The sequence below is a fragment of the Coenobita brevimanus genome, chromosome 83 (genome assembly GCF_032717465.1).
Source record: "Coenobita brevimanus isolate Jiangsu-jjx chromosome 83, ASM3271746v2, whole genome shotgun sequence".
Lineage (NCBI taxonomy): Eukaryota > Metazoa > Arthropoda > Malacostraca > Decapoda > Coenobitidae > Coenobita > Coenobita brevimanus.
Window position 1 is genome coordinate 8,512,948 of NC_137036.1, and position 10,623 is coordinate 8,523,570.

Here is a 10,623-nt window from a genome sequence, read left to right on the forward strand (position 1 = left end):
AATTAAAAAAAAAGTCTGTATTAAGATAACTAGATAAAAAAAACTGACTCATCATTGTGACTAAAAAATTACTAGTTAACATTAACATGACAAAAGAAAATTCGATAGCAGCTGACTATGGTTCTTTCACTTTAACTGGGTCTGATTTTCCTCCTTGCATAGCTTATATCATGTAATGAAGTGGCAGAAAAAGACAATGCTGTGGCATTACATCCTTTGCATAGCTCTTCTACATGAGTAGCATTATATTCACGTTTTAATCTACTATTACATCTCTGCATTCAAGATGGGCAGAAGGTCATTTTAGTCCAAGTTAGGTTAAATAGGATATAGACTTGTTTGTTGAAGAAACTGGATAAAAACCTTTACTGAATACGAACTCGGCATTTTAACCGCTTCAGTTCGATGAGGAATGTTTTGAATTTATTCTTGCAACCAAACGTCAGTTTAACTCCATTTTCAGAATACCTTCAGCTATGAAGGGGTTTATGAATACTAAATCTAACTCATCCAGTTCGAAAAAAAAAGATCAAAGGTAAATAAAAGTGACTATAAATGGCATGAATATAACACAATACAGGTCACTGGACTGAAGGGGTTATACTGGCGGCTGTTTGGAAGTCTGAGTGGATATTTTTTTAAATTATCAGTCTGAGCTCACTGCATCATGTAATATAAAATTTGTTGAGTTTGTGTTAGATGTTTTAAAAGATAGTTATAGCCATCCACGCACTATCTCTTCATTAATTTTAAGGACCACAGTAGCTTGTGATGGTGTGTGACGCCATTAATTGTGTGTAACAGGACAGCAGGGTCTCTGATATTGCAGTCTGTTTTATACCTATTCACATATATAAAACTACATACATCTGCCAACCTATCCATCAATCATTCAGTTTTGTACCCAGATACACATATTAAAGTCTATACATTTATGTAACAATTATTCAGTCAATGGATTAATCGCCAAGTCAGTCACTCAGTCAGTTAACCGTTATAAGTATCAAATCAATCAATAATTAATCTATCTGTTTACATGTGTACGTATTTCTGTATGTATCTATCTATTGACTAAAACCAATATCCTGTGAGGGTTCTCCAAAACAAAAGTGGCTGCAAATGTTGGTGTTCCTCTTCAGTAAGGACCCCTGGTGGCGGTAAAAGCTGTAATTATCAGTGTGTGTGCAGCAGTAAATAGCTCACAATATGTTAGGCTAAGTACTTAAGGCCGTGATGGAATCTTGCTAGTGTGAGTGTTATATGTGTTGGTGCATGAGTGATTGCCACGTTATGTCCAAAGCCTCGTGACATCCAGGCCTGCCGCTGGACTGCTCAGAGGTGTTTAACGAATACCAACTCATCTCGTTGTTCCATGCTTGCTTTCTCAACTCCATCTTTCGTCAGATCACCAACAGGGATAACCCGTGGCTCACAAAACTTCCCAATGAAGTGTTTGGCAGTGTCAGCTTTGAAACCAATACTGTTGTCAGAGGTGTGCTGGAAACTATAGAGAAAGGGGCTTTCTCTTCCAGTACATGTACGGTTGAATAGCTGGTGTTGTGCCATAACAGACCATTAAGCTTTTCCTTCACTGATCTACCTTCCATTACATCTCTGAAAACAAACTGCAAGGAGTGCCAGACCTCTCTTCATCCTCACTACAGCGATTCTACCTTAGTAAGAATCCCCTGACTCATTGTCCAACACGAAGTTCCTCAACACACACCCATTTACCACTGTTTACCTGCAGGAGGTTATTATGCCCTTCGACACCGTTTTGAAAAATCTGCCTATAAGCAGGTGTTTTAATCTAAGGTAGAAAGATTTCAACTGGTGTCAGAATTAATTCATCCTCTGTGATGATTTTTTAAAACAAATGTGTAATAATTTCAGATGGTTTTGGCAAATATGGATGAACCATTTATAGTTGTAGGGGTTGAAACAATCTGTATTATCCCCTTTATGCACTGACTCTCTCCCTACTTAAAAAAAAAAAAAAAAAAAAATCATCTGAGATATGTACGAAGAATATAATTACTGGGCCGTTTCTAGCCTTTAGGGGGCCCTAGGCAGCTTACAAACTTGAGGCTCTCCCATCCATTCACCCACTCATGCCTTGGAATACCAACACCCAGTTCAAAATGCCCTCAAGGAAAATGTTCTGTTAATAAATAAAAACAAGTATGTATGGAGCGAACAATTTGCGGGCTCTTGGCTGTTGGTTCCTTCTTCCTTGCATTAAAAAAAATGACGTCTAAATCAATGAATATGTATTATCTGAAAAGAAACAAGGTACAAATCATGAAATGTAAATTTGTGTATCCAAGATTCCGAATATATGAAAGGGAATTAAACAATGGTATTATAAGTTTAAAGTTCCAAACAAACACAGTGAAACACACACAAAAAAAAAAAAAAAAAGAAACACAAAAACACAAAAAAAGAAATATTATCTTTATATTCTAGCATAGACATATATTCAAAATTTCTGCTTCCTAGATATCTTCTGGGGGAAGTCATCTATAACATCGTCATAGTAAATCTCTCTGCCAACATCCCTGTTGATGCCTATGATGCCAAGACCACTTAAGTGATTCTGTCCCACTGATGATCTGAGGTAGTTCTTGATCAATTTCAACTTGAAAAAGCTTCTCTCATCTGAAGCTACTGTCACAGGTAGAGTGCAAGTATTTCTTACTGCCATAAAGAAATTAGGGTATAATTCCTTCAGTTTCTTCTGATGAATAAAGGAGAGAATCTCCAATGCAGTCATGTTTTGTGAAGGCAGGGCCGGTAACTTCTGGATTTCAACGGCTTGTTCTCCTCCATCAACGTCACTGTTAGATCCAGACCTCAAGATCTTGGCGAGCTTTTCACACTTATTGGCTAAGTTTTTCTTGCTTAGTGTGGAGACGTTTAGAAGATCCCGAAATTTGTCCCGTACATCCTCTAAAATTTTGAATCTCTCATTTATTGACCTTATGGCAGAATCCACCACCACGATGAAGTAAACTTACTTCTAGCCCCTTTAATGCATCTGTAAATGGTTCTTCAGGAACTTCACAAGCAAATTATTTTTTGTGGATCTCAGCCTTTTCTCCTTCAGCACAGCTTCCACGTTCAGTTCTTCACATATGCCCTAGCTACAACTTGTGCTGCAGCAAAACCTGTGTTTCTGTTGCAGGTGAAAGAGTCTTTTGCTTTTGTGAGGGGGTTCACTGCCACATCAAACTGCATAGTGGGAGACTGCAAAAGTTGGCCTACATGGTTAATAACATGAAGACTGTCAAACCATTGTACTGTGCAGATTTGAAAGCAATAACACCCTACCTCCTCTGTGAGTGCTTGTGCTCCAGTCCTGACTATGTCATCTGTGGCATTGTCTCTTATTTCTAACAGAGCCTCTCTACTGTTGTGGCTTTGGTATCGCACAGTCTCGATGCCCTTACTCCTGCTGTCCCACCTGGTATCACTCCAAGACTTAAGTCGTATGATCACATGCTCCTGTAGAATCTTCCATCTCTGTTAGATGCTCCAAAAAGGTTGTACAAATTTTGAACAATGCCAAAGTAGTTGAAGGCATCTTTTGAAGCTTTAAGCGCATCAGCCACTACAAGATTCAAAGTGTGAAAACTACATGGAACACACAGTGCTCGACAGTTCTTCTCAAGTAACCTTGCCTTGAACTCCTTTGTTTTTGCCCTTCATGTTTTCTCCATTATCATATGACTGACCTCTGCAGTCATCAAAGTGAATATTTGATTCTGCTTGTCACTCCAGAATCAGATCTGATAAACCCAACCCTGTACTCTTCGAAGCCTGAAGAAAGGCCAAGAATTATTCTTTTACTGTATTTCTGGTACTTCACCCTTTTTAACAGTCCTGGTGATAACCGACACATGTTCCTGGTGGCTTATATCTGCAGTGCAATCTAAAATGAATGAATAATATTTAGCTCTTTTTATGTATGCTATTATTATATCCAAGATCCTCCCACTAACTGACCCAATGAGCTCATTATGAATAATGTTTCCGAGGTAACTTAAATGGCTCTATGGGTCACTTTATACTCTGTTGAGGCTTGTTCCATCACAGGTTCAAATTTAGCAAGAAGCTCAACTTCCTTCAAAAAGTTACTATTGTCTTTATCATATAACGTAAATGAAAACACTCTGAAAGTAAGGTTCCATTCTGCCAGTGAGTGGGTAATACTTACAAGAAGTTTGAACACATCAAGCCAGAGTCTTCGTTCTACTTCAGTTAATGACATTCCAGTTTGGTCAATGGCTTTCCCAGATCTCAACCGTAGTTCCAGATGTTACCATATTATTTATATGTTCTGAGCTGTTGTTGTGGCCATCGTGAAGAGAGCCAACGTTTTTCCAGTCTGAAAGTCCACTGAAATTAGTTTGTATGGCCTTCTTGAATACAACTTGTGCCAGAAACAATAAAGAATATCCTTCCTTTTGGAGTACATTAGCCAAATTCACTTTATTTTCTTCTCATTAATTAAGGTTCTGCACATGTAATGGTGATGAAGCCTCCTGCTATCCTCTTTTGGGAAACATGAAATCTGGACTGATCTGAAATGGCCCTCAAGAAACCAAATCAATCTTCAAGGTATCTAACAGGACAATTGCCAGTCATACCAATCAAGAGTTGGAGCACATCTTGGTCCTTGTTGCACATTAGGAATGTTTGTGTGTGGTGACTGCAACTGAACACATGTGTCAATTTTTGGTTCCTCAGGCTACATTTCTGCCTCAGGTGTCTGAGGTTGCATAGAGGATAGACCCACTTTTGGTTCATGATTCCCAACAGGCTTTTCCAAGGATGAAGGTGGCTTTTCCACATATTTCAGTAATGTTCCTGAGAGCAAAGACCACACGATATTTTAATACTTCAGTCATAACTTTTTTCATATCTTGTTTGACTGTACTGGCCGAAACAACCACGTTCAATAACTGACTAGTACATTAAATTTTATGAATATATAAAAAATTTGAGCCTGTTAGTACATCATAAACAGTGTTAAAATAGACATAATATACAGAGGTGTCCACATTATGACTTGGTGAAGACTGATTAACTGACTGAGTATAATAAAAATCTGGCAGCACAGGTACCAGGGTCATATGCCGCCGGACAACAATGTAAAAGACGCGGCAAATAAAAAGTGTCTATTCAAAATAAACTTAATATCCGTTAGTAGGAGTAAAACACTGACAATAACAAAAGTATAAAATATTATTTACTTATAAATGTGGAAGAAGGCTCGCCTCTTGAAGAAAATTAATAACATCAGTAAAATCGCCGGAGGCTCCCCCAAACACCGAGGACAGACAGTAGGTACCATCTGCCTCCTCATGCCTATGGAGGAATCTCTGACGTAGGGCCCCCAGACTTGGACACTCGACCAGCAATTAATAGACAGTAAGGGGAACAAGGTAATCATCACAGTACGGTTGAGTCCCACCACTCATCAGGAACCCATGTGTAAGCCGAGAGTGTCCAATGCTGAGCCTGGAGAGAGCCACCTCCGTCGCCGAGGCATGAAGGGGAGAACCCTTGGCACAACCACTCTCTAATAGATTTCTTTTAGTTTATTATGAGCAACACCATCCCAGTGTCCCTGCCAACACGTACAGATTGTGTACCGCAAGTAAGGTGTCACATCAGAAGCAGGAAGTGGGTAGTCGGTTGGGGGATGTTGAGAAGACGCAGCTTTAATGTATGTGCCCTCTCATTGCCCACCACACCAACATGTGCGGAAACCTAACAGAAGTCCATATGACGGCCACGACGGTCAAAAAGAGAAATTGACTCTAAAAGTGATAAAACCAATGGATGGAAAGCATTACAAGACTCCAATGCAGACAGAGCACCACGGGAGTAACTAAAAATCACAAAAACAGATTGGGGGAGAGGAAAAATTGTTCTGAGAGCATATAAAATTGCAGTCACTTCTGCTGTATACACTGAAGTATTACCAGAAAGGCTACCGCCCCTACTAAAGGAAGGGAAGGCAACACCAAAGCCTACTCCAGTATCAGTCTTAGACCCGTCAGTATAGACGGGGACAGAACCCTCATGAATGAAGACATGTTCTAAAAAGAGAGAGAGGGACACCTGAAAGGGAAGTGTGCCCTTTTTACCAACAATGGACCTACAAAATGTCACAAAATGGAGGAGCCAAAAACCCACCCTTGGGATCCGATGTGGACAAACTGCCAGTCTTGGAACAGAGAGGGCCAACATAACAGACCGGACCCTGCAACCAAAGGGCTTCCAGAAACTAGGACGGGTGTCATAAACAGATGATCTTGAATCCTGGGAGACTATGGCACAAGAAATTAAGTCTTGAATGCAGTGAAGACGATACCAACACCTCATCATCACCAAATGGCTTCGCAAATCCAAGGGGAGTACACCAGCATCCAACAACAAACTTGAAATCGGGGATGACCTGAATGCTCCGGTTGCCAGACGTACACCAGCATGAGGCACAGAATTTAACAACCGGAGACAGACATCTGTTGCAGAGGAGTAGACCTCACACCCATATTCAAGTTTAGGAAGAATAAGAGACCTATGCAAGAGGAGCAGGGTCTGAAGGCCAGCATCCCAAGAGGTATGGGCCTAAACCCTCAAAAGACTGAAAGCTTTTAGACAAGCTGCCTTAACAGAACGAATATGAGGAACCCAGGTTAGTTTTCTATCAAATTTAAGACCCAGAGACCGCGTCTCTTCCACACAGGATATTCTCTGACCATAGAGATACAAGGTCTGGATAAACCTCCCGAAGACGACAAAAAAGCATAGCCACTGTCTTTGTTAGAGAAAAACAGAAGCTGAGAGACTGTCCAGTCAGAAATTCTATTAAGAGGCAGCTGCAACTTCCTCTCTGTCAGAGACATTCTAGATGCGGTGAAGGAAACTGAGAGATTCATCGACATACAGTGAGCATCGTACACCATCAGGAAGTACACTGGCCACTGCAAAGAGAGTAACACTAAGGATACTCCCTTGTGGTACTCCATCTTCTAGTGCACGGGCATTAGAAAGCACTCCTCCCACTCGGACCCTTAAAAAATGGTTGGATAAAAATTGCTGAGTAAAAATAGGCAAGCACCCATTAATACCAAACTCATGAAGAGAAAGTAAAATGCCATGATGCCAGGCAATGTCATGTGCCTTCTCCAGATCGAAGAAGACCGTGACCTGGTGTTGGCTACTGGAAAAAGCCTCACTCACAGATTCCAAGGACAGTAGTGCATCAGAGGTAGATCTCAGTTTACAAAAACCATACTGGGCAGGGGATAAAAAGTCACCTCTCTCCAAAAACCACACAAGCCTAAATTGACCATCTTTTCCAGAACTTTACATATTCAAGAAGTCTGAGAAATTAGCAGATAAGTCACTGCCTGTAGGTGGTCCTCACCTGGTTTGGGGAAGGGTATGACCACGGCAATACTTCAACAAGCCGGAATCTCATCAGAACACCGTTTTTTTTTAAATAATGAAATCAAAAGTGAAATGGACTCATCAGACAGGTGAATAAAAAGGTATAAGGAATATCATCACAGCCAGGAGAGGAATCATGGCACTGTGACAGAGCTGCCTGAAGTTCAGAAACAGAAAAGGGAATATTATAAGGTTCTCACCCAGAAGAGGAAAAACTTAGACCACGAGACTCAAGGCACTGACACTGACATGCCGCTGTGACACGCTGGCAATTTGATCAACAATGAACTCTGCAACAGCTAAAGGATCAGGCACAGTTCCACCTGCTGCAGATAAAACAGGAGGGAAGGGAATAGTAAATTTTCCTGAAATTTTTCTTCCACGGTTCCACACTTAAATGAAGTCCTTGTATTGAAGGAAGAAACATAACTCTTCCAGGATGAACGCCTGGCCTTCTTTAAAACCCGCCTCATACGAGCTCGTGCTCTCTGGAGCGCCATCTAATACTCAGATTCCCCATGGTGACGACGAAGTCGAGAGAAGGCGGCTCGTTTGGCTCTCACTGCGGAACTGTACTCACAATTCCATCGAGGATATCTAAAGTACCTTCTGATTTTTTTTTTTTTTAGAACATTTGGTGCAATATTGTGACCTGTAGGGAACAGGCAGACAGACAGACAAACATAAAGAACTCACGAACATGCTTGCCAAATCTTTTAATTCTGACAAGAAATAAACACAGTATATGTGGTGAATATGAGCTTGGAAGGCTAATCGCTGACAATCAGCACATGGCTGACACGCTGCTAGCCGGCCCCTCAGCTCAGGGTGGGGCTATATGACGTCATACTATCATCACCAACGGCTGTTGTCGCCGGCCCACTGAGCTCTATAATATGGAGGGGTAATCTCCGCACTGAGCGCGTGACTTATGGCCGCCATGTTGAAACACCCACACTCACTGTCTCCAACATGGTAATGCAATTGGAACACTGTTCTTAGCTTCATGTCTCTGTTTCCCTGCTGCTTCTATGTACATACTGTTATGACCCCACCTCACACTGGCTCCAACAGCAGTAGTTCAGTAAAGGAAGGATGTTGCTCAGTGAGTGGTTCTTCCTATGGTCAGCCTTTAGGTGAACAGTACACAGGACGAGCTCAGGCATCATAAACATTGGCTTCTCAAGTTCGCTGTCTTTATTTTCCAAAATAATGACTGAATGCTTTCCAACTTCACTTCACAATTCTCACTAGCACTGCATATACAAACTTTATTAACTGCAATTACTGTACACTTTATGCTTGACAACATTTAACTGTTTTCACAAGTACCGAAAATGTACAAATTTCACTGACACTGCACTACACTCAAACTGAACTGAAAACCGACTTAACTTCTCTAGTCTCTTCCCCATCCTTATATAAGCTTGCCTTACCCTACCTGAGTGGCAAATCTCGCTTCCTAACACTACCCCCTACCTAGTCCTTTGTCGTCCTGACAGAACCACACATTACATACAAACATAGCTAATCCTAATGAAACATCTAACTATACACAAAATAATCCTTCAACTTGTCAGGTCTTCTTCTATGCCACTTCCAATGATGTCCTTGCTCCACCCAGTCCACTCCTCTGGGGAGGCCTTTGTCCTCTTCCCTCGGGAAACTGTCACCATCCTCCTGCACTTCAGCTCCTTGGTCCTCCTCAACATCCTTGACTCTGGAGGAGCACAGTTCCTCGGAGATGTCCCAGCTGTACTGTCTTGGCCCATAGTACTGCCACAGACGATTCACCTGTACCACCTTTGGGCGAGACTTCCTGCCTCCCTGAATCTGATACGTTACATCTGATAGACAATCCAACACAATGTAAAGCCCATCCCATGAGCTCTGTAGCTCCGGTGACTGTCACTTCTTTCGCTGAGGATTGTATAACCAAACTTGGTCACCATCCTTGAAGCTCACTTCACTTGCCTTGCCATTATACTTACACTTCATCACCTCTCCTGAAAACTTAAGGGCTCCTTTGCACTTGATGATGTACCTCAGCCAGCCTTTCCTGAAGGTGCTTCGCATAGCTGGAAGTGTCTGTATGCAGCTCTTCATCAGGTGGTCTTCCCATTAACAAGTCAACAGGTAAGCATAATTCGTGGCCCAACATCAGTTTTGTAGGGGTATAGCCGGTAGACTCATGGAATGCGGACCGATATGCCATCAGCAATGCAGGTAATTTCTGGTCCTGTCCTGTTTGTACATCTACACAGTACTTGGCCAGTTCTTGTCCCAGGCTCCAGTTGAATTTCTCCACTATTCCATCTGACTGTGGCCTTAGTGGGGTTGTTCTGGTCTTCTTGATCCCTAATAACTTGCAGTACTCATGGAACACAGCAGACTCAAAGTTTCTACCCTTATCTGGATATAGCTCTTGTGGCATCCCAAAACGATGGAAGAACTGGTTGACCAATAACTGAGCAACAGTAGCAGCCTCTTGATCAGGGATGTCATAGGCTTCAGACCACTTTGTGAAGCAGTCCATGGCGACACATGTATACCAGTTTCCTCTTTCAGTGAGTGGCAGAGGTCCAGCACTGTCCACTGCGACTCTTTCCATCAGTGCACCCACTTGGTACAGCTGAAGAGAGGCACAACCACGCTTCTTGGGTTCCTTCTTGGCACAACGCACATCACAGGCCCGACACCACTCTTCAAAATCCTGACCCATGTCAGTCCAGTAGAATCTGTCACAGCCGGCTAAGAGTTTTCTTCACTCCAAGGTGCCCTTTGGTTATGGGACTCATCCAAGATCTTGGACCTCATCTTCTTTGGAACCACCAGTTGCCAATACTTGCTGAGGCCATCAGGTGTCTCCCACTGACGCTCCAGTAGCCCGTTGTTCAAATGAAGAAGGTCCCACTGACTCCAGTAACTCTTGGTCACAGGGGTTAACCTGGAAACTTCTTCCCAAAATGGTCACACTATATTCTCCTGCAGTCACTCTAGCACTGGTTGCAAATCTGTATCCTCCATCTGCATCCTCCCCTCTACTGATATCTGGCCCAGAATTTCCACTGCAGCACCCTTGTGGCTAGTAGCAAGCTGCACTGCCCTCTCATACTTCTGCTGCTCTAGCTTGGCAGCTACTTCCTCCTTAAGCTGTTG

The 10,623-nt window shown here is 42.2% G+C and overlaps 1 protein-coding gene across 1 annotated transcript; it reads right to left on the reverse strand.

Moving 5' to 3' along the window:
* Window positions 1–2,479: 2,479 nt before the first annotated feature.
* Window positions 2,480–10,000, reverse strand: LOC145409905 (uncharacterized). The gene is made up of 6 exons (XM_080280171.1): window positions 9,840–10,000; window positions 8,161–8,186; window positions 4,799–4,869; window positions 3,331–3,522; window positions 3,168–3,246; window positions 2,480–2,949 (listed from the first exon to the last, which is right to left on the reverse strand). Exons 1-6 carry the CDS (start codon window positions 9,998–10,000, stop codon window positions 2,480–2,482), a joined length of 999 nt encoding a protein of 332 aa, XP_080136297.1.
* Window positions 10,001–10,623: the final 623 nt, after the last annotated feature.

What these genes read in the sequence shown, in the direction of transcription:
- LOC145409905 (XM_080280171.1), bottom strand. Translation starts at nt 10,000, where the DNA reads ATGGACTGCTTCACAAAGTGGTCTGAAGCCTATGACATCCCTGATCAA. An exon ending in AAGATTTGGCAAGCATGTTC is followed by an intron (nt 4,870 to 8,160) that starts GTGAGTTCTTTA and finishes CTTTGCTCTCAG; the next exon opens with GAACATTACTGAAATATGTG. An exon ending in TTGGGAATCATGAACCAAAA is followed by an intron (nt 3,523 to 4,798) that starts GTGGGTCTATCC and finishes AGCATCTAACAG; the next exon opens with AGATGGAAGATTCTACAGGA.